This window comes from Pinus tabuliformis, chromosome 9 (genome assembly GCF_031772625.1).
Source record: "Pinus tabuliformis cultivar Carrire ecotype Pingquan chromosome 9, CPIR1, whole genome shotgun sequence".
NCBI lineage: Eukaryota > Viridiplantae > Streptophyta > Pinopsida > Pinales > Pinaceae > Pinus > Pinus tabuliformis.
In genome coordinates, this window is record NC_142307.1 from 899,802,650 (window position 1) to 899,828,103 (window position 25,454).

General features: G+C 37.4%; 1 protein-coding gene across 1 annotated transcript; it reads left to right on the forward strand.

Moving 5' to 3' along the window:
* The first annotated feature begins 12,335 nt into the window (after window positions 1-12,335).
* LOC149151678 (uncharacterized) lies at window positions 12,336-13,282 on the forward strand. Its single transcript, XM_089443236.1, has 3 exons — window positions 12,336-12,395; window positions 12,663-12,910; window positions 13,048-13,282. The coding sequence occupies exons 1-3, from the start codon at window positions 12,336-12,338 to the stop codon at window positions 13,280-13,282; spliced, it is 543 nt and encodes a 180-aa protein (XP_089299362.1).
* The last annotated feature ends 12,172 nt before the right edge of the window (window positions 13,283-25,454 follow it).

A 25,454-nucleotide genomic window follows, 5' to 3' on the forward strand; every position in this document is an offset into this window, starting at 1 on the left:
TGAAGCCATCTCTATTATCAACATTTTGCTGCTCTGTTTTGAATCCATAACCAAATCGCAGAGTTAGCATCTTCTCGTGCCTAAGAAACTGCATAGATTGAGATTGATGGAAGCCATCATTAGCTTACATACCGGATGTAAAAATGTCGATTCCGCCTAGATTTGGTACCAAACTGTCCTGAATTGAAGATCTAGTCAAAGCTGGAAACCCTAAACCAAGAGAATTGTTCTGTGTCCAATTGCAGCTGCAATGGCTGCTGCGGTGAGATGAGAAATTTGAGAGTCCCATGGACTCAAACCTTCAATCCATCGGTCGGATCGGAATTTTCTTCATCGTATCTTAAACCCTAGCTTTGTGCTTTTTCCTGCCACTGCGTTGATAAATCCCGTGCAGCAAAGGCATTTGCCCCGGCCCTCCTCTGCAGCAAACTGGCTATTTGTGTGTGCACGACAGACCAAGTGGGTAGACATACGAGCAGATAATTGGACGGCAGATAATTGTTGAATCATCTAACAATAGATCTGGCGGTTAACATTAAGACAGAAAGGCGTTTAGGGGAGCTCATTTCAGAGGGAAACGCCTTACGGCGTAAATATCTCAATTGTTAACTAGTTTTCTTCCAAATCTGTCAAACAAGTTATGCCCAAATGGAGAAATAGAAAATCCTATCATCTATTGATTGCTCAAAGTTAGTAATGAAAAACTGAATACATATAACAGAGATGGTGTTTAGTGACTAGCCAACAAAATGGGCACATGAAATGATAATAGAAAACGTGAGACATGCTAACCATAAGTAGCTCAAGTTTGTCACACTTTCCTTTCCCAGAACAGAACCATTCCTAAATAATTAAGTTCTGTGAGTATCTCAATGCCATATATGTTCATGTTTTTTTTTTCCATTGGCAAGTCATAAAATGCCAGTAACTACCTAAATAAATCACAACTAATATGGCATCAGTTCAAGGATTTCCACACATCTTCACCTGTGAAAAATCAATATATTGTAAGGAAAACATTGGTTGGGTCTAGTACTTCTCGGAATGTAGGTTGTAACTAATGATTCCTAGGGAGTAAGTTCCCTAAATCATACAACAAATGGCTAAAGGGGATGCAGAAAACATAGGGCTCTGTCAACTCACAGAGTCTAACCTTCCTGCAGTTCCATAGCCTATGGGAGAAAGAACTGTGCTAAAGAAGCAACATTTACGTTTCATATATCTGCTGAAGAGCGGTTTAATTGTACAGATCTATTACTTATACAAATACAAGTATCACAAATTTCTCTTCTGATCAACAACACAGGGCAATGATTTACTGAAGAACCCCTTCCTTTTTAAATATTTTTTTATTTTTATTTTTTTGGTGGGAATAGCATTTCCCCCTAATTCCCCAAGTTTACTGGCTATTTCCTTTCTAGGAATGTTTTTAGATAGAAACAATCGGGGGAACACGTTGTCTCTAGACTCTGATAATTCAACTTTATAGTATTCTACTTAGGGCTTGTGACTGAGGAAAGATGCATTTGTCCATTTTAAATTTCTCACACAACATGGGACCCAAGATCAAATCTTATGTTAGTGATCAAGCTAAGTAGATGCAATGCAAAATAGTTTAATTTGGTTATTTATGAAGGCATAGTATGAAATAAGAATCACAAAAGTACCAGTTAACCAATGGCAACAATATAACAACTGAATTGACTCCCAACCAATTTCACATCATCTTGTAGATCATTAAAAAACACACATTGAAGCATTAATGCAAATAACGTTTTAGAGAATATATTGCCAAGGGTCCAAATAGAAACTCATTGGAGATATCAGGGGAAATATTGAAAATTATCCGAAAATATCAGCAAGAATAAACTTGGAACTGAGGAATTCTTAATATATCATTGACAACCTGAAAATCTTGGGAGAAACTGGAAATATCAGGGGAAATATATAGTGAGTCCTCAGCAACAGCAAGGTCTCTACTCTGTTTTTTCTCTTTACCAATCAGAGATATTTGCACCACTGCACAATAAAATTATATATATTGCCAAATCAATTAATAACCTGTTTTCCTTCCAGATTTGAAAACCAAGTTATGTCCAGATGGAGAGAAATGCTAAGATAATTTTATTAATGTCCAACAAATAACAACAAATAGGTCAATGGGATTGCTAAATACATCCGTGAGAATACAAAGTACAAGCACTAAAGGACCTCCTGGAAAATCATGATAAAAGCATATCTATAATATGCTGAGAATCCAAAGCCTAAATCCTGACACCTAACAGCATGGAGAAGTGAAACAAAGCAATGATGCACATACATGCAAATGCAGCAGAGAAAATTTTCACATCTATTCATCTACCATAATCAACAAAGAGAACTTGATGCAGCATCCGTGCAAGGACTCCCACATTTGTATTGGTGTGTTCTCATGCTTCCTGTCACCTGAATTGTAACTGATGAGTGCTAAGGAGGATGTGCACTAGATCACACAATTGCCTAGATGGGACCAAACACTGCAGTTACCAGGCTCAGCTCACAAAAAACTTGGCAGAGGCAAAAAAGTGAGTTCAAATCAGGTAAGCTAAAACTTGAGGAGAGATGAGCAGAAATCAAGGAAAAACAGAGAAGAAAATGAAGCAAAGAAACTCAGTCTCTCAGATATATAAAAGAAGGTGGCGAGTTTTTTGACAGGTCCACAGGTCAAAATTGTTGACCCATGAACAACCCACTAAGTACTCATAGGTCGAGTTATTCATAACAAGTTAAAATTGTTGACATCAAGTTTGACTCACCATCAATTTGAATCCATGTGTTTCAGCAGGCAACCCGACTTTCAACCCCATGGGTGGGTCAGACGCAGCAGGTCTGGAAACCCTAACACCCACAATTTGGGACCCTATCACCTAATAGGAGCCAAACCTTCCTATGGTTCCACGCCTTAGGGAAAAGGAACACTGCTAAGGAAGAAGCATTTATGTATGTTTCAGATATCTGTTATAGTGTTGCACTACTTGGACTCAGCAAAAAAACAACAAGGGTTTGAAATCATTAACTGGGTAAAAGCTCAGCAAAAAGTCATTGTGCAATGAAAATGAGAAAATCCGCCTTTTAAGTTACTTTTCTGCAGCAGCTGTTGAATTTTTGAAAAAATGGGAAAAAAATGCCTGAATCACAATCTGTGCTACTAAATCATTTTAGACAGAACCCATCAGCTAATCTGTGACTTCCGCAACATTGAACTGTAGAATAGCATCTTATTTGCATTAGATTCAAGTTTCTTCAGCAGCAATTAGAATTTATCAGAATTGTATGAACAATTATCACAACATTAGAAACATGACTCTTTATAACTGTGCGAGTACTAGCGAGTTGATTCCACTCTTCAAGCTAGTGAGCAGAGTCAAACCTTTGCCAAAACTCCTGGTTAGAGTCGGTCAGGCTTAGTTTTGGTAAATAAGTTTAAGTTCTGCTGGGCTTATATTCCTCATATTTTTTAGTGTGTGTTTCCTGAGATTTTTAATAAGACAATTTTTGCCATGTCACCAAGTTGACTCTCCACATTGGATTTGCCAAGTTTTTGCCGAGTCTGGTTCATGTGACTTTGATCAGTATTTTCTCTTCCGTTGAATAGTATAAGTTAATCATCTGGTGAAGGTCCCAGGATACCATAAATTGCATCCATTGCTGGATGTATGCCTAGTGCTAACACCGGTAAGGATTTTGAAGCCTCTATGACAGTTTTAATACCCACAACAACACAAGCTAATACAAGACATGGATAGATAGATAGATAGCTCTTATCAAACATGGATGTAACCTGAAAAATACAGTACATCTAAATCTTCCCTAGAGACACCTTGGCATGTCTCCTCTTTCCTGTAGAAAAACAACTCCACGGAGGCAGTTTCAAGATATAAAAATATAACATACCTAAAGTGACCAGTGCAGACCAAGCCTCCGTGAGAACATGGATAACTAATAAACACGGAGTTATGATTGAGCCTTGAGCTTGACCAAGTCAAAATCAAATTGCTTTTTGTGATATACATTTCATCCAGATGCATCGTCAATGAAAATTTACCCAAATTGAATAACAAATATCAGATATTTCTCTATATTAACCTTAAAAAGAGAAACTAATTATTCTCTATAAAGAAGCAACATTTACGTTTCATATATCTGCTGAAGAGCGGTTTAATTGTACAGATCTATTACTTATACAAATACAAGTATCACAAATTTCTCTTCTGATCAACAGCACAGGGCAATGATTTACTGAAGAACCCCTTCATTTTTAATTATTTTTTTATTTTTATTTTTTTGGATTTTTTGGTGGGAATAGCATTTCCCCCTAATTCCCCAAGTTTACTGGTTGTTTCCTTTCTAGGAATGCTTTTAGATAGAAACAATCGGGGGAACACATTGTCTCTAGACTCTGATAATTCAACTTTATAGTATTCTACTTAGGGCTTGTGACTGAGGAAAGATGCATTTGTCCATTTTAAATTTCTCACACAACATGGGACCCAAGATCAAATCTTATGTTAGTGATCACGCCAAGTAGATGCAATGCAAAATAGTTTAATTTGGTTATTTATGAAGGCATAGTATGAATTAAGAATCACAAAAGTACCAGTTAACCAATGGAAACAATATAACAACTGAATTGACTCCCAACCAATTTCACATCATCTTGTAGATCATTAAAAAACACACATCGAAGCATTAACGCAAATAACATTTCAGGGAATATATTGCCAAGGGTCCAAATAGAAACTCATTGGAAATATCAGGGGAAATATTGAAAATTATCCAAAAATATCAGCAAGAATAAACTTGGAACTGAGGAATTCTTAATATATCATTGACAACCTAAAAATCTTGGGAGAAACTGGAAATATCAGGAGAAATATATAGTGAGTCCTGAGCAACAGCAAGGTCTCTACCCTGTTTTTTCTCTTTACCAATCAGAGACATTTGCACCACTGCATTGAAGAAGCCACAATAAAATTATATATATTGCCAAATCAATTAATAACCTGTTTTCTTTCCAGATTTGAAAGCCAAGTTATGTCCATATGGAGAGATATGATAAGATAATTTTATTGATGTCCAACAAATAACAACAAATAGGTCAATGGGACTGCTAAATACATCCGCGAGAATACAAAGTACAAGCACTAAAGGAGCTCCTGGAAAATCATGATAAAAGCATATCTATAATATGCTGAGAATCCAAAACCTAAATCCTAACTCCTAACAGCATGGAGAAGTGAAACAAAGTAATAATGCACATACATGCAAATGCAACAGAGAAAATTTTCACATCTATTCATCTACCATAATCAACAAAGAGAACTTGATGTAGCATCCGTGCAAGGACTCCCACGTTTGTATTGGTGTGTTCTCATGCTTCCTGTCACCTGAATTGTAACTGATGAGTGCTAAGGAGGATGTGCACTAGATCACACAAATGCCTAGATGGGACCAAACACTGCAGTTACCAGGCTCAGCTCACAAAATACTTGGCAGAGGCAAAAAAGTGAGTTCAAATCACGTAAGCTAAAACTTGAGGAGAGATGAGCAGAAATAAGGGAAAAACAGAGAAGAAAATGAAGCAAAGAAACTCAGTTTCTCAGATATATAAAAGAAGGTGGCGAGTTTTCTGACAGGTCCACAGGACAAAAATTGTTGACCCATGAACAACCCACTAAGTACTCATCGGTCGAGTTATTCATAGCAAGTTAAACTTGTTGACATCAAGTTTGACTCACCATCAATTTGAATCCATGTGTTTCAGCAGGCAACCTGACTTTCACCCCCATGGGTGGGTCAGACCCAGCAGGTCTGGAAACCCTAACACCCACAATTTGGGACCCTATCACCTAATAGGAGCCAAACCTTCCTATGGTTCCATGCCTTAGGGAAAAGGAACACTGCTAAGGAAGAAGCATTTATGTATGTTTCAGATATCTGTTATAGTGTTGCACTACTTGGACTCAGCAAAAAAACAGCAAGGGTTTGAAATCATTAACTGGGTAAAAGCTCAGTAAAAAGTCACTGTGCAATGAAAATGAGAAAATCCACCTTTTAAGTTACTTTTCTGCAGCAGCTGCTGAATTTTTGAAAAAATGGGAAAAAATGCCCGAATCACAATCTGTGCTACTAAATCATTTCAGACAGAACCCATCAACTAATCTGTGACTTCTGCAACACTGAACTGTAGAATAGCATCTTATTTGCATCAGATTCAAGTTTCTTCAGCAGCAATCAGAATTGATCAGAATTGTATGAACAATTATCACAACATTAGAAACAGGACTCTTTATAACTGTGCGAGTACTAGCGAGTTGATTCCACTCTCCAAGCTAGTGAGCAGAGTCAAACCTTTGCCAAAACTCCTGGTCAGAGTCGGTCAGGCTCAGTTTTGGTAAATAAGTTTAAGTTCTGCTGGGCTTATATTCCTCATATTTTTTAGTGTGTGTTTCCTGACATTTTTAATAAGACAATTTTTGCCATGTCACCAAGTTGACTCTCCACATTGGATTTTCCAAGTTTTTTCCAAGTCTGGTTCATGTGACTTTGATCAGGATTTTCTCTTCCGTTGAATAGTATAAGGTAATCATCTGGTGAAGGTCCCAGGATACCATAAATTGCATCCATTGCTGGATGTATGCCTAGTGCTAACATCTGTAAGGATTTTGAAGCCTCTATGACAGTTTTAATACCCACAACAACACAAGCTAATACAAGACATGGATAGATAGATAGATAGCTCTTATCAAACATGGATGTAACCTGAAAAATACAGTGCATCTAAATCTTTCCTAGAGACACCTTGGCATGTCTCCTCTTTCCTGCAGAGAAACAACTCCACGGAGGCAGTTTCAAGATATAAAAATATAACATACCTAAAGTGACTAGTGCAGACCAAGCCTCCATGAGAACATGGATAACTAATAAACATAGAGTTATGATTAAGCCTTGAGCTTGACCAAGTCAAAATCAAATTGCTTTTTGTGATATACATTTCATCCAGATGCATCGTCAATGAAAACTTACCCAAATTGAATAACAAGTATCAGATATTTCTCTATATTAACCTTAAAAAGAGAAACTAATTATTCTCTATAAGAAGCAACATTTACGTTTCATATATCTGTTGAAGAGCGGTTTAATTGTACAGATCTATTACTTATACAAATACAAGTATCACAAATTTCTCTTCTGATCAACAACACAGGGCAATGATTTACTGAAGAACCCCTTCCTTTTTAATTATTTTTTTATTTTTATTTTTTTGGATTTTTTGGTGGGAATAGCATTTCCCCCTAATTCCCCAAGTTTACTGGTTGTTTCCTTTCTAGGAATGTTTTTAGATAGAAACAATCGGGGGAACACGTTGTCTCTAGACTCTGATAATTCAACTTTATAGTATTCTACTTAGGGCTTGTGACTGAGGAAAGATGCATTTGTCCATTTTAAATTTCTCACACAACATGGGACCCAAGATCAAATCTTATGTTAGTGATCACGCCAAGTAGATGCAATGCAAAATAGTTTAATTTGGTTATTTATGAAGGCATAGTATGAATTAAGAATCACAAAAGTACCAGTTAACCAATGGCAACAATATAACAGCTGAATTGACTCCCAACCAATTTCACATCATCTTGTAGATCATTAAAAAACACACATCGAAGCATTAACGCAATTAACGTTTCAGGGAATATATTTCCAAGGGTCCAAATAGGAACTCATTGGAAATATCAGGGGAAATATTGAAAATTATCCAAAAATATCAGTAAGAATAAATTTGGAACTAAGGAATTCTTAATATATCATTGACAACCTAAAAATCTTGGGAGAAACTGGAAATATCAGGAGAAGTATATAGTGAGTCCTGAGCAACAGCAAGGTCTCTACTCTATTTTTTCTCTTTACCAATCAGAGATATTTGCACCACTGCATTGAAGAAGCCACAATAAAATTATATACATTGCCAAATCAATTAATAACCTGTTTTCCTTCCAGATTTGAAAGCCAAGTTATGTCCAGATGGAGAGATATGATAAGATAATTTTATTGATGTCCAACAAATAACAACAAATAGGTCAATGGGACTACTAAATACATCCGTGAGAATACAAAGTACAAGCACTAAAGGAGCTCCTGGAAAATCATGATAAAAGCATATCTATAGTATGCTGAGAATCCAAAACCTAAATCCTGACTCCTAACAGCATGGAGAAGTGAAACAAAGCAATGATCCACATACATGCAAATGCAGCAGAGAAAATTTTCACATCTATTCATCTACCATAATCAACAAAGAGAACTTAATGCAGCATCCGTGCAAGGACTCCCACGTTTGTATTGGTGTGTTCTCATGCTTCCTGTCACCTGAATTGTAACTAATGAGTGCTAAGGAGGATGTGCACTAGATCACACAAATGCCTAGATGGGACCAAACACTGCAGTTACCAGGCTCAGCTCACAAAAAACTTGGCAGAGGCAAAAAAGTGAGTTCAAATCAGGTAAGCTAAAACTTGAGGAGAGATGAGCAGAAATCAGGGAAAAACAGAGAAGAAAATGAAGCAAAGAAACTCAGTCTCTCAGATATATAAAAGAAGGTGGCGAGTTTTCTGACAGGTCCACAGGTCAAAATTTGTTGACCCATGAACAACCCACTAAGTACTCATAGGTCGAGTTATTCATAGCAAGTTAAACTTGTTGACATCAAGTTTGACTCACCATCAATTTGAATCCATGTGTTTCAGCAGGAAACCCGACTTTCACCCCCATGGGTGGGTCAAACCCAGCAGGTCTAGAAACCCTAACACCCACAATTTGGGACCCTATCACCTAATAGGAGCCAAACCTTCCTATGGTTCCACGCCTTAGGGAAAATGAACACTGCTAAGGAAGAAGCATTTATGTATGTTTCAGATATCTGTTATAGTGTTGCACTACTTGGACTCGGCAAAAAAACAGCAAGGGTTTGAAATCATTAACTGGGTAAAAGCTCAGCAAAAAGTCACTGTGCAATGAAAACGAGAAAATGCCCCTCGAATGATAGTAGAAAACCGAGAATCAAATTAGACAATTCATAAGCGTCTATATATCTTGTCGTCCTAGAAATTTTAGCCTGTTCTTTCTCCATGCGTAGGCCTTTAACCAACCCTCCCGCAGCGCTTTAGTCTTCAAACTGTATGTCTGATTAGCCAATGTATTAAAGCAGAAGAGTTAAATGAGGACTGGAGATATCCTTGCAAGACAACGGTGTCGTATCAGCGACATAGTTTTGTAATGTAATGCCATTAGAATTGTCGTGAGCCGACAGGTTTTGTTTTGGTTGGAAAATATGACCAGCTTCTCCTTTCTGACTTCTGAAACTACCTGGCCAGCTAAAATTGGCGCCCTCCTCTAAAAAAACAGGAGGGCCTCCCAACACCCTCCTGCCAACAGATAAACCAAAGTAATTATTATCAAACCTGGCTACCCCTCTACTAATAGCTCTGTTAGAAAGCTCATCTGAGGCATGTTTCCCACTAATCTGAATTTCCATGAACCTAACCATTGACCAACCATGATGCCCCTACGACATATTGTCATCTTCAGGGAAAGGTTTGTGAATCAAAGAATGTGCTTTTATCCCTAAAAACCGACTGGGCTTCCAACTTGTTTCTGAGGAACCGTGGAGTGGAAGTGATGCCATGCTTGAATATCTTTGTGCAAAAGACCCCATTCTCTGTGCCCTTCTAGCCAAAGTTCTCTCACGCTTATGGGAATTTTGTTGACCTCCTAATGCTTGAGAACTGTAGAATTTTCTTTGACAGAAATTACAAGGGAAAACCCGAGGATCAGATCCTTGAGCAGGGGAAGAGGTTTCAGAATAAGTAGGAGGATCCAAGTCATTACTGTTTTCGCTTGTACTTACTACAGACTCACCCCATTCTGACCCCTTTTTAACATGGTCTGAAGTTTCTGCTGCTATGCAACTGCTTTCTTTATTGACTTTGTCAAAATGGAGTTCAAATTGGTTTTTGAGGTCACAGGTCCGCAGATCATTCAAATCACCGCCGCCTAGGCTTAATTCTAAAGATATTTTTGAATTTTTTTCCAAGTTCTCTGAAGAAGAACAAACTTTTTGTTTGGCCTTGCATAAATTATTCTGTGTATCAAAGAACATATGAGGTGTATTGATAGAGGATCCTTCAATAGAATCTTTCAGCTACCATAAAACGACATGAATCTGAAAGAGCTCAATAAACCAAAATCTTCTCCACTCCAGAAACTCGCTTGTTCTTCCGCGGAAACCCTAAAAAATCCAAAATACATAAAACAAACCATAAAAAGCCTTGAAGGAATAGAGCTGGAATACCTATTCTAGAATACCTGTTCTGCCATGGCTGCAGGAATTCAAGAATTCTAACTTCGCATTTCAAGGCCTCGACCGCTCCCGCTCCTACTTGAGAAGTTACAACATTTTCGATGGAAAGATGCCGATTTCATTTTTCTCGCTAGCGTTGTTATCACTGAAAATGCTGTTGCCAAAAATTTTTAGCCTAGCTTAAAGACAGGGTGTTTTCGCAGCGCCAGAATTCTTTTAGCAGCTTCGCAGCGCTACATGTTTAGGCGATTTCGTAGCGCGCTACGAAATTGGGGATTGGCTCGAGCTTTCAGCAGAAGGTTCATATACTAAATTTTGATGATAAGGTTCCTGCCCGAATGGTGCTTACTACTATTGACACTGCAGTGTTTAGAGCCACACCAGAGCCTTCTTGGTCCATCACAAACAGTTGTTCAGTTGCAGCTCATTAAGATTAATCTTCAAGAGGAAATATGTTTAATAATTACTTCTTTTGTGGCTGAGGGCATTATGGTAAATCCTGGTGATGTTTTACCCAATACTTCGGTGAATGCTCTTTACTTCGGTCTCAAGGAGATGGACCTTACAATTCCGGTAGATGTAGCAAAGCTAGATCAAGACATTTGCAAAATTGTTGATAACTACTTCACAGGAGCAAGACTTCATGTTGAAAGATTGATTTTTATACAGTCATTATATTTGTCATTTGAACTTCTCAATCTTGAAAAAGATCCAGCTTGCTTTTCTTTATGGAAGGGCCAGCCTATTGATTCCAGTCAAAGAAAATGGTTTTTGCGGGCAACACACTTGGGTTTATCTCTAGAGATGGGAAGCCTTGATGATTTAGCTCAGAGTAAAAGCCCAGGCTTATGGAATTGTGTTGAATTGCATGAACCTGGCATAGAAGGAGCAATGGTGATGGCGGATGGTAATACATTGATTACAAGACCACCTCCAGGTGGTGTGGTTCAAAATGGGAGAGTTTCTGTTGGATCACTTTTGTATGAGAGAGCTGAGTTTGACATGGAGTCTCAGATTCACCAGTTGGAAAGGAAGCATACAGTGCCGTTCTGCGGGCTTTCATTGGACAATCTGATACGTTTTCTTGGGATAAAGAGGGACTGATTTCCGATTTGAGGAAAGAACTTAGAGTTTCAAACATGGTACCCAAGGTTGGATGTTGTTCCTATGTATTGTGCTCGGGGTTTCCAATGGATACCTTACAGTTTGTATATTCACTGCTGCACCGAAAGGATATAAGGGACCTGAACAGAACGCACTGGGAAATCTATTAGTACTATTTTTGATATTAGGACTATTTGGAGGATCTGCTGCTGGTTGGCTATGGCTAATAGGATCTTTTCCCAAGCGATATGTGTCAACACACGGGTTTATATGGGAGCACCGCTTTCATATTATGGCTGAGGTCTATACAAATGGGCCGGTGGAGATTTCTTTCCGCTGTGGGTGAAACCGATTATTGGCAGGTGGAAAATTCATGGAATAGCATTTATGTCTTGGGCGCAAGTGTTTGATAAAGTGCCAGAGAGAGATGTAGTTCATTATCTTCGTGGCCTAGCTTCACAAGAGCTCTTTTTCTACGCAAACGGGTGGCAGAGAAGGTTGATAGTTACTGCTGTTGTAATGAGGCACATAATTAAGGATTGGGATGCATTTTCGTCTTTTTGTCTTGGCAATGTTCGGAAGTTCTCATCACGGATCATTGAGAACTCAAAAAGGCCATTAATAAGCTTTTTCTTGTGATTAACATACGTTATACTGGAATACCGAGTATCAAATATCGATTTCCTGGGAGGCGTCTGGCAATTCTGATTGCAGGAATTTGTTCACTTGAAATAAGATCCCTCATCGGAGATATACACACTATATATCTATTTACAGCTACGCAGCAGTTCTTATCATATAAAACCCTGCATTTCTTCGTAGATAGTTTGGCAACATGGCGCGCAAGCAGGCTTCATTTGCACAGGAATTGATATTATACGCCATTAGCGCTGCCGTAAGTTGTCTGGTTCTTGTTGTAGGGTTCAAGCATCTCGATCCTAACAAAGAAATTATTTAGACAGTGTAAGCTCCTCAGCCCTCCAAATGGGAAAACATTACTTGCAAAGGCAATAGTAAGAGAATCAGGGGCTGTTTTCATCAACGTAAGGGTAGCCAATCTAAGGAGCAAATGGTTTGGGGATTCTCAGAAACTTATGATTGCTGTGTTCATACTTGCGCAAAAGCTTTAACCTGCTATCATATTTCTTGATGAGGTCGATAGTTTTTGGGGCAGCGCCGTTCTACTGAGCAAGAAGCTTTCACAAATATGAAGACAGAGTTCATGGCTTTGTGGGATGGCTTTACAACAGATCAAACTGCTCGGGTTACTGTTCTTGCGGCAACCAACAGGCCTGAAGAGTTAGATGAAGCAATACTACGACATCTTCCAAGGGTATTTGAAGTTGGGATGCCTAGCTGTATAGAGAGAGCCAATATTGGCCATTTCCTTCAGGGGTTCCTCCAACAGAGGCAATTATGCCAGTGTTAGAAGATTTGGGAATACATGGATCCTATGCCAATAGCATTCAGTTTGGAAACAACAATTTCTTTGGTAGCAGACCTGGTTTTAATTCTTATTTAATGCCTCCGAATAGTTCTTATGTCAGAAGTTTTATGCCTACTGCTTTAAACAATTCTGTTCTGGTGGATGCTGCCATTCATTATGATAGTATGAGACCAGCTATGGCACAATGGATGGATCCAAGAAATATAGGGGACCCTCAGCATCTGAGCTCACGTTCTGTTGTTAAGAACATTGGCTGGTCACCTTTTCAAGATGATGCCAAAAAACCAATTTTGATTATACATCCAGCAGGGAGGCATGGCACAACCTACACCTGATTACAATGCAGGAAATAGTTTAGAGGAAGACTGTGTTTTTTAAATCACACAGCAGTTTCGTAGCGCGCTACGAAACTGCTGTAGGTGATGTTTTCAATGCAGAATAAACAGTTTGACCGGGAATGTTAGAAGAGAGATACCTGTACATCAATACAGCCTACAACTCATCTGGAGACATGGTGTTTGGTAGCAGCGTTCCATACTTTGAGTTATTAAAGATTTGGGAACATGCTGCTACATTTTCGGAGGATGGTAGGAGACAGGGACCGTGAAGATAGGGTACTCATCTTTACTAATTAATGAGCCATCTGCACAGCTAGCACCCGAGACCAGCCCGTTCAGTGAATGTTCCTCCAACATATCTCAGCCACAACAGAAAATGTACAGCTGTCAAGGATCCAAGAAGAATCAGGCATACGAGGAGATAGAGTTTGAATTTCAATGTGATTAGGACTCTATGTATTTACAGCACAATACCTTTGTATTTAATAAGTTTGTTTAGATATAGATAAGGTAATTAATGATAGACCATCGAGCTCTCCCCTCATGCTTGTGGAGGAGACTCAAGGTAGTTTTAGTTTTGGTTTTCCTATATATAGTGAAAACTCTGATGTAAGTGGGGTTGGAGATTTTTATAAAAACATAGTTTTCTTATTGGCTTATGTAAAAGACTTTGGCAGTAATAGAAAGAGTACTTTTTCTTCCCAAGATTCATCTTGTGTTTCAAATGCTCAGAGTATATGTGGTTTGGTATTTATTCTTCTTGTTTTACAGCTCACTAAATATGCAATCACTCTGAATTCACCTAGTGCTCAGACTTCCTGTGTATGTTTTTTGAGTTGAGGTTCTTCTTGAGAAATGTTCTGAGTGTTTAGACATTATATGCCTTGGCTTCCATGATTGAGTAGTTAATAGTTTACTGCAGAGGTGCTTGACTCCATGAGCCCAATGGAAGAAGTGTTATTTTTTTGTTCCAACCAGCTTATTTTCATGTACTGTTTGAAGAGTTAGCCATCTTTTCTAGTTATTGATTCCTATCAAAAATCTGTGAGAGAGCCCTCTCTGACTAAGGAGGCTAAACCTTAGTTTAAAGCCTGGTTTGAAATAGTTGCATGAGATCTTGCTAAGTAGCAGCCCTTAGTACACGATTTTGTGATAACAAGAGTTATGAGGGAGGATTTCTTATGCTTCATCACAATCTTTTTTTTGCGCATGAGGCGGAGGTTCAGAGCTCGAGTCCAGGTAGAGCCCTTGTTGGCCGTGCGAAACGAATGGCTCACTGGCGGTGCGTCCGTCCAGCTTCCTCATTAAGTTTTGGATCAACGATCACAATTCATTCAATCGTCTAACACCACAAATCCACGGTCAACAATAGGACACGACGGCGGCTGGGGCAATTCATTTCAAAGGGAAACGCCTTACGGCGTAAATATATATAGTGTATAGCTTTTAATTCTGGATAAATTTTGATAAATATACTTATTAACTATCATTAAATTTTAATAAATATACTTATTATCTTATTTCTTATTTTCTAAGTATAGTATTTCTTAATTTTATTAAAAACACCCACTTAAATTTCCATGTGGGAAGCCCATTTAAAATTCCATGTGGGAAGTCTGCCTCATTTCAAATTTCAAAGTTTAAAATTTCGCCCACGTCATCACATGAATCCAATAGTGTGCAAAATCCAGATTCGCGGCTCAGTTTCAAATGAAAAACATTGAATGTATATAGGTGGCCACTATCTTATCACCATATGTATGAACCATATCCGAATCATTGTGGATCCATTTACCATCAGCGATGCCATGGATGATGAAAGTCACTCGCAAAATCTTTAACCGGAAAGCACTTATCGAGAAATATTCCAGGTGTGTCAACGTGCTTGTACTTCCATCTATGCCCATCTATAACTATGGCAAGCACTAAGCCCATCATTGGCTTAGTGACTTGTTTTTAGGAGTTGCGGAATGGCATGGGCATGGCGAATGTGCGGCTCATTTTCTTTAATAGTCGGCTGCTAGCAATGTTGGAAGACGACTTACCCTTGGAAGACGACTTACCCTATGCAGTTCGAGTGATGGAGTTCAAACACTTAGACATTGTCAGGTGCTACGATTACAACAAGCAATCCAAGTCTTCCATGAAGCGCACCCAAAAATCGATCCAGAGACCAAGGAGTTCTTCGCTCTAAGCTATGATATCGTGAACAAGCCTTGTCTCAAGTACTTCATGCTCTGCCCTGATGGAACCAAGAGTTCGGATGTAACAATTTCATTGAAAGAGCCTACAATGATGCATGATTTCACCATAAGAAAGAATTATGCCGTCGTTACTGATCAACAGGTTGTTTTCCAACTCCAAGAACTTATCAGAGGCGATTCTTTGATTATTCACGACACTTCCTTTCCCCATAACCTCTGCAGAGGAGCGAGAATATCTTCCAATTCAAAAGTATATTAGCTACCCTCAAAGAATACGAGCTTATAGACCTTTCCATACATTCTACAACATATACAAAAAAAACTTGTAAATCAAGAGAAACAAGGGACATCCTTAATATCATCTCTGCAACTCGGGTTATATCATTGAACAATAGCAATTCCTTTAGATTCATATGGCGAACCTATTATGGCATTTTAGGTAGTACAAAATCCATGAGATAGCATGGTAGCAACAATATAAACAACAACTACAATCTTATGGCCAAATTCATGGATTGCATGGCTCAACCTATTAAGGCATTTTAGGTAGTACAAAATCCATGAGATAGCATGGTAGCAACAATATAAACAACAACTGCAATCTTATGGCCAAATACATGGATTGCATGGCTCAACCTATTAAGGCATTTTAGGTAGTACAAAATCCATGAGATAGCATGGTAGCAACAATATAAACAACAACTGCAATCTTATGGCCAAATTCATGGATTGCATGGCTCAAGCTTAGACCTCCAACACTATGGCCAATGACAAAAATTGAAGAGAACAAAATGTGGAGCAGAGGACTTTGCTATTTTCTGTATTACAAATCACTTAAATAAGATTACATTGGAAACTTCACTAATAAATGAGTGGAGTTAAACTCGACGTAAACTTGAGTAAGTGAAACTGAACTAGGACACTTGGAGGTACAGATTTTGACACCTAACAAGTGGTTGGGATTAGATTTTCCAACACCCCCCCTTAATTACAACCACATAAAAAATTCAATTAAGATACGTGCTGGTCTATGTCTCAGCTAGGTTTACAATTTAAAAATTGACTTTAATTTTGCTTCTTCCCTTTTTCCAGATTCTATAGCCTCTAAATTGTTTCAACTTTTTCTCTTTATTGTATCGTTCAAACCTCAGTTTCTTCATTTGCCAGGTCTCCCATTTTTCCAAGCTGTCTAATCATATAGTGGATTTCTTCAAAAAACGACTTACGACTTATATGTGGGATGTTGCCACATATTATCTTCTATAGTGTTCTTTTCATCATCAATCTGCTGCAACATAAGATTATAATAAAATAATATTTCTTCAGGACACCAATCCCTGTAAATTTCATTACTTTTTTCATCATCCAATCTCTCTTCCAGGATCATTTCTGCAGCATCTATGCAGACTTCATCTAGACATGGTGTTGCAAGACATACTTCAAGAAAATTTAACTCTTCTTCATAGTCATTCTGTGTATCTGCACACTGGAAATCAACATTAGAATTAAAAATATTTGGAGAACCACATTGGTTCTGTTCCTTCTGCTCTGCATCTTTCTAAGCTGCTGCTTTTGCATCTATCTCTGTTTTCTCTTTTTGGGTTTTCTTCTTTGCTTCTGTCTCTATCACTTTCTTTGTCTCTTTCACTTTTGTACTAACCTGTGCTGGTGTAGACAGGTTGTCTTCTAGTATCTCACCAAATAACATCATGTCAATATGATGTTTTTGTTGCATCCTCTGCAACCATTCATCATCAGCCAATAATTTTTCATTAAAATTTATATCAGCAATATTGATTACTGGATTCACCATGGCATTGATTGCCCCAACGACAGTTTCATTGTCCTCAGCAAGCTCTGTTGCTGGATTCACCAAATTTTCGTCCACCTGTGGCTGTGCATAGTGGGGATCGTGAACATCTACGTGCTCCTTCTCTCTTGCTTCTGCGACTTTTTCACAGGCATCATCCACTTGTGGCTGAGCATAGTGGGATTCAACAATCCTTTCATCTCGATGTAGATCCACCTTCATCTTCAACTTTAGTGCTCCCCCTTGCACCAAAACACCTCTCAAGAGTATCCCAAGTCTCTTTGGCTATTTTGGCTTCTGAAAAAAAGGGAAAAATGTTGTAGATTCTTTTATGCATTTCAATGCAAAGGCATCATTTTGCCTCTTTACTTCCAGATCTAAAAAAATCTCAAACATCTCCTCCTGTCGTTTTGACTTCATCCTCTTAACTTTTCCCATTTATTTGCTACGAAATGCGACTCAAAAAAAATCAAACTTAAAATATAGTAACTATGCCTCTTGAATGAACCTTCTTTTAAAAATCTTTCACAATTTTTTTTTTTTTTTTAAATTCAAATGAAACACTTACTTTGAATTAAAAAAAAAAAAACCAAATAAACTTTAATTCCCTCTTACATCCCTTTCGTTCACAACATCCCTTTTTTTTAATTCCTTCATTTTGAAAAAAAAACCTAATTAAATAGAATGCCCTTTTCAAAATAATGCCATCGCACTTCAAATTATGAACCATGGACGAGAATGGAACGTGCTTTCAACCTAATTAAAAAAATATCTTTGACCGTTCACCTTGGAATATCAAACCAGATTTCGTTGGAGACAAAAACTTACACATTTAGCTTTACTTTTCAGATAGAATAGTGGCTTTGACATTTCGGAATTTTGGTACCTTAACGCTCTGTGCGTTGAACAGCGGTTGGTTATCTTGCTTTGAACAGCGGTTGGTTATCTTGCTGTGGTGTTGAGCGGTTAGTAACGCTAACGCATACGCTCTCTTCAATAATGTAGGGTGCTTTAATATGCGAAGAAAATTTGAAAAGAGTTTCGGACTTCAAATTGATTATTTTCAATCAGTTTCTCCTTTTCCTTGCCGTAGCTGGATTCTTGGTTCTCTTGCTGCTTCTTGGCAGGCTTTTTCAATTTCCGCTGCTCTCTCAAAGAGGCTTACACTTTCTCTCGCTCACTCACTCAGGTTGCTACTCTCTCAAGGAGGCTTATGCTTTTTCTTCACTCAATTTGCTGTTCTCTCACGGAGTCTTATGCAAACTCATCTCTCTGTTGCTCTCTAGCAGTCTTACACCCCGAGCTCTCATACCATGACAAAAATTGAAGAGAACAAAATGTGGAGCAGAGGACTTTGCTCTTCTCTGTATTACAAATCACTTAAATAGGATTACATTAGAAACATCACTAATAAATAACTGGAGTTAAACTCGACTTAAACTGGAGTAGCTGAGCTCTGATACCATGACAAAAATTAATGAGAACAAAATGTGGAGCAGAGGACTTTGCTCTTCTCTGTATTATAAATCACTTAAATAAGATTACATTGGAAACATCACTAATAAACAACCTTAAATTAGTGTAAGTGAAACTGAACTAAGACACTTGGAGGGACTATTTTAACACCTAACAAGGGGTTGGGATTAGATTCTCCAACCTCCCACTAGCACAACCTACAGAACAAAAAAACGGATTAAAACCCAAATAGCTTCACAAATTACATGGCAATTGAACTATCTTCATTGCCACAGGCAATTGAAACCACGGTTATTCTAGACCTTCTAAGAGTAAGGTATCTCTAAGAGTATGTTCATGAAAGGCCTGTCATAATCCTCAAAGGAAGTGACTGAAGTAGGATCCAAAGTGCTCAGGATTAACCATGTGAGATCCATGGCAGTGGTCGTGTGCCTGGAGTTTTGTAGGAGATGGATGAGCTTGTACCGACACCAAGCTCCATAGTCAACACCATGTATTAGAACAAAAATGGAACTTGCCCTATTTATTGTCCTGGTAAACATTTTCCACTGTCAGGAAGCTCGTCCTTGATTTTGGTGATTTCGATGATGTAGAAGGGAGCTTTTTGGCCACTTTATAGCCATCAAAGTGAAAAAAAAATGTATGATGGGACCTGTATGCATTCACCACTGATGGATTTTCTTTGGTTATATTCCGAATGAAGCTAAAATAGTGTCAGGTTCATGTTGTTTGAGTTCTATATTTTCTGTGACTTTAGCAAGCTCCATGGTTGGCACTAAGAATGTCAGATGTTAATCATGGCTTCATCCAGACTAACTCGTTTTTCCGTGGGGTGCCTAAAGTCTACTCAAATTATAATAGATCATGATTTTGATGATGAGCTGGAGTCCAGAAACTCTGGTGGGATATCGCCTCCTGAACCTGCAACAACAACTGTAGATGGACATGTGATAATCTTATGTTGCACATATGCTTCTTAACCATGTATTTTTATTAAGCACAAAGTGAGCATAGTAATGATAAAACTCTATAATCAAACCTCTACAGGCAGCTTTGGATAATTCCACAGGATTGAATCAACCTTCCATTGTAGAAACAATGTCAGAAACATTGGAAGTATAAGTTTGTTCCTGCTTTACTGATTTTGGAGAATAGTATGTTAAGGAGAATAGGTAACTCTAATGGGAAGAATCAGTAGCATATATGTATTCTGTCAATGACAATTTGAAAAAAAAAAAAAAAAATCAACAAATCATCTTAACCTAAGCTTACAACCATAAAGCAGCACTTGTTACACTATTACCCATAATTATTATCATAACGTTTGGGAGATTTAAGCAAGAAAACTATTTTGGTCCAAGCGAGATATTATACGGCAAAACTATGGACCAGGAGATGTTCCTGTGACTGCTCGATGGTTGTTCCTGTTTGTACAGGAAGAAAAGAAAATTGAAACCAAATGCATGATTGTTATAAGAGGAAACAGGTTGCCACATGTCGCTCTTCAATGCCACAAATCGAACCAGACTCCTTTATCCCATTTCATATACATACAAAACGAAATGGGCGATGGAAATGAAAACATTTAAGTGGTAGGGGTTAGTTATTTAGAAATCGTCGTACGATCTCGCCTTGTTCCCCTTGCAGGCCTCGGAAGCTCCTGACGGAGGTATTCTTATCCACTTCCAGTGTTTAGAAGAGGACAGAGTATTCACCCCTACAGACATTACATTTAAAGGTAAAAGCCACGAAGAATTTGGAAACATTGGCAATTTCCAACAGTGTGATCGGAATACTGACCCACTTCACAGAATTATAGGCAAGTTTGTTTTGGGGCATTCTACAGACCTTCAGGTGGCAGAGGCACTAACGAAGTTCTGTTCAATTAAATTGTCACAAAATTTGGAAAAGACCGTTGAATTAACGTAAGCGCAAACCTCCGCGCAAGCATAAGGATGCGGGCTGCCAATGTCTAGGCTCCTCTTAATATTGAATGTACACACAGATATCTATACTAAAGAGATAATTGGCACGAGATGTAAAGACCTCTTTTCCCTAGGAGGATACGCAATCAGAGAAGTCATTTAGCCAAAGAAAAAGAACGTATACTTTCATGTTGGTATCAAAATTCCCTCCCCGGAAAAGGAAAGTAATTATTGAAAATAAGCGAGGCCTTTCCCGAAGTGCAAGAGTTCTTCCACCTGCAAGGGCGAAGTAGATGGCACACCCTTTGCAACCGAATTTGTAGAGAACTCATAACCATATTCGGGGAAGGGTGATCCGAGGAAGAAGAAGATGTGAAGCAAACAACTTTTTATTGCCCATTAACTCGACCAGAACAACGGTGGATTAACGCGGATTTTGGCCTTACTGCATTGTTGATAAGTTCATTGTGTAATTACATAATTACCGGGTTGTGTGGAGTTTCGCACACTGAGCTAAGTGAAAAAATTAAATGTTATTTGAAATTATAAATTTAATAATTTAAAAATAATTTATTAAAATTAATTATATTTTGGTAAATGGTGAGTTTTTCCTCTTTCATATTACACAGTGTAAAATTTAATAATAATAATGTTAAAGTCGATGTTACTTTGTTTCAAATTTTAATGCGGAGGTGTGGAGTGCGGAGAAAGTTCATCTATAAGCCACACCAACCATCACCATCCAACACAGGGGGTGTGGAGTGCGAAGAAAGTTCATCTATAAGCCACACCAACCATCACCATCCAACACAGGGGTGGAGTGCGGAGAAAGTTCATCTATAAGCCACGCCAACCATCCAACACAAACCAACCATCACCATCCAACACAAACTGCCATTTCACTAGAAATCATTCAAATACCAAGAAGAGCCATAACCATTAGAAGACTTATAAGTATAGACTTGGAGATAATGCTTACATGGTAAATTTAGAGTTGGTTTGGGATTTGGTTGAGAGAATATCTCAACTCCCATATTCATATTTAGAATTAGCTGGATCTCAATCCAACTATATATTTGTATAATATTTGTAAATGAATGTAGTGTGGAAAAATAATTTTGGAGTGGAATTTGATTTTCTATTTGGTATCAGAGCCAATTCCGGCAACTCCCTTGAGGGAGAGCTAGAGAGATAGAAAATCGTAAATTACTGAGAATTAACTCATGTACATGATGGTGTTTAGTTTATGTCCACATGAAGATGTAGTGTTTTGTATGAGGTTTATTTCTCTATGTGCCTTAGTGTTTGGTTTGAATCCTTGATTAGCTTGCAAATAGCAAATGCATGTGTGATGTCATCGAACGAAATAGACAGTAATGTAATGTTATGATTCTGTATCTACCGGCTTGTTTGAAGTAAAAAAGGTGTGGTGTTGATGCTTGAAGGTTGTCAGATCTGTGGCTGTGTACCTTATTATTTCTTGATCATTGTCTCGGGTTCAAATCTCGTTTGCACAACATCGAGATTGTTGGCATTGCTTCTAGCAGCGGTGTGCATTGATGTTGTAATACGATTGACATATTCATATCAATTTAAGTTTCAAAATCGTAAGAGGACATTCACGCACCCAGTAAGGTGAACATGGTGCATTTAAATGGGTAGCCATTTGTCATGCATAAGCCCTGGCATCAGAGAAGCTACTCTGTGACGAGTGAAAGGGCATCTCATAGATAAATTGGATAAGTAGACAAATTTTTGGAGAAGATATGCCCTTGGATAGATTGAATTTGTTGAAGCTTGCTCTTGGTGGGCATTTGGGTCATTTTATTATATGGACAAAGTCTGCTTTTGAGAAGATTGATAGTACTTTGGGGGTTGTGAGAAGGAGTTTGTGTAAAAGAATGGATATGTTCTGCCTCGTGCGAAGATGGTCAATTCAGATCTGGCAAGGATCGTAAATTTTGATGAAATCCATTCTATTGTGAAACCCATCAACAGGGAAATTAAGCAAAAGCCGCTGAAGATCCAGATTATTTGTTTCAATTAATTTTCACCAACAAACAAGTTTTGAAAAGCTTTGTTTGCATTTTGCAGGGTGGAATAGAGGAGAGTAGTTATGGAGTGTGATTGGCTTTGTTGTTTTCTTTGTTAAGAAGTTTATTTTGTAAGTTATATTTGGCATAGAACCAATTAATGAACCGTGTTGAATAATTCGAATTAGTTGTTGTTAGAACTCGAAAACCCTTGAACACATCACTAGTTTGGTTGTGTCTACATTGTTATGGTTTGTTGTTCTTGGTGCTTGGAAACCCCTGAATAACGACTACAAGTTACATTATGAGATCCATGTGTGTGAAAAAGGTCAAGTTGTTTGATTAATTTTGAACACATTTAGTATTCAGATTTACTGCCTAGCAATTGATGGATAGCTGAAAGCGAAATATCACAGATAGTGATTGGTCCATAGGATGGTTCATTACTTTACAACCCTTATTGCAGAAGCCCTGACAAGCCAAGTTGTCAATATTGTTGATCTTGCAAAGTTCCTCAATGATGATCTGAGGCAAGCATGTGTTAAATGGAGTTCAAGTGACAACTCAAAGTAGTGGATGAAGAAAGAGTGATGTTTGCAATGATTCCAGAGTGGACGTGAGTGTTGATGAAGTCCAGTAAGACAAATATTAGTTATATTGTTGTAATATGTATTCTATATATTGTAATTTGTGTTATTTTTAATTTTGACATGTAAGCATTAAGGGAGGCACTTGGAGATAATTCTCACATGGTAAATTTAGAGTTGGTTTGGGATTTGGTTGAGAGAATATCTCAAATCCCATATACATATTTGGAATTAGTTGGATCTCAATCCAACTATATATTTGTATAATATTTGTGAATGAATGTAGTGTGAAAAATAGTTTCTGGTGTGCAATCTAATTTTCTATTCATAATTTTCTCACTAAAAAAGAAATCAAAATTAATGATTACTCATTGTGTGGGAGTGTGGAGCTCTGAACTCCCGCACAATGAGTCAAACTACATGCATATAAATATCTATTATTATTACCTATGAACCTATTAACCTATTCTATCGACATTGACATGTTATTAACTTATGAGTATGTGTGTCAATTAAACTATCGTTGAAGCTTGTGCCGAAAGCTTTCACTATGTGGAGAGCTTTTTGCAAAGAGCTTTCATCGCGTAGAGAGATTCTTGTAGAGATAATTTTCCTTTCATTGTGCGGATTTTTCTCCACACTTTGCACAACCTTTAATCAATTAATTAGTGATAGCGGTAAAAGTAGGGACTATACTGCATTGCAACTATTACCCTTGTTTACCACGCACTAGTCCTTTTGAATTTTGTTTAAAAAAATAAATTAAAAACATATTTTGAATATTAAAATAAAAAAATAGAAAGAAAAGAAGTGTAAGATTGAAATTCAAATGTTGTGAGTCATCTGAAAGTATTAGTGGGCATTGGAAACTTAATATCACATTTATTGTAATAATGTACCTCTCGATATTTTAAGAACTTCTCATAAAATAGGTTACAATAATTGGGCCTTAAATAGTGATTTGATAAGAATAGTTCTATACGAGGAACTAGTGTCATGTTTTCATTATTCAAATCTCTTTAAAAATCAAGGCATTGTTTTGACTTCCTAGAGTGTAAAGTGTAGAATATTGTATATTTAATGAATGAACTACATATTTAGTTAGATGAATATTTAGTATTTCTATGTAAAAAAAATCTTATTTGTGGATTGGGAAAGCATATGAAAAGCATTAAAGAAAAATATGTCATAAAAAAAGAACTTAAAGATGACAACATTGATACTGTGCAATTAGTATTCATTTGTTATATTCCAAATATTGACTTGGTGATGCATTCGATTTTATTCCAATAATATACACTTTTAAAAAATGATTTTAGTAACTTATTTTTCATATCGGTGTATACTTTTTAATTTTTAGAAGGAAAAACTCCATGAAGTTGGTAAAGTAAATATTTGATCCATATGACAAAGTGAATATTTGATCCATATGACAGTTGTTGACCTTGGATGAATCCATTCACTTTCTATAATCGCTGGGGTGAATGAGTCTTGAAGACATTATTCTTAATATTGTTAAGTTCACAAGCAACATGCCTCTTCAATGTGAAGATAAATTAGATGGATGTAAATGGTGGAAAGTGAAGGAAGAAAGTTTCTCACTTAGTGACTTTTAAGATATATGGAAAAGAGGTAGATGATTTTCATGTACTTGTCTAGTTGGAGACGATAACACTTATTGTTGTTGAGTGTATGGAGACAACATTTATCATGTACTACTAGATGATCAATATATATATATATATATATATATATATATATATATATATATATATATATATATATATATATATATATATAGTTGTTGAAAGCATATATGTTTGTATAAATTATTTTCATGTGAGACGTCGACAAACCTTGTTATTGTTGTGTATGGAGGCAACATTTATCATGTACTATTGGTGAATTAGTGGGAAACTTACTATTATACCCTGTTAGGCCCCTATACTACTAGTGTAACCCCTTATTGTTATTAGTATAACCCACTTATTATATTGATGTACCCATGTAGTGCCCATATTGTTACTATTGTGCCCCATAGAAGCCCACTATTGTTATTATTGTGCCCTTACATTATTATTGTTATGTCGGCTCTGATTATGTTATGACCCCTTAGACTCCTATATATAGAAAG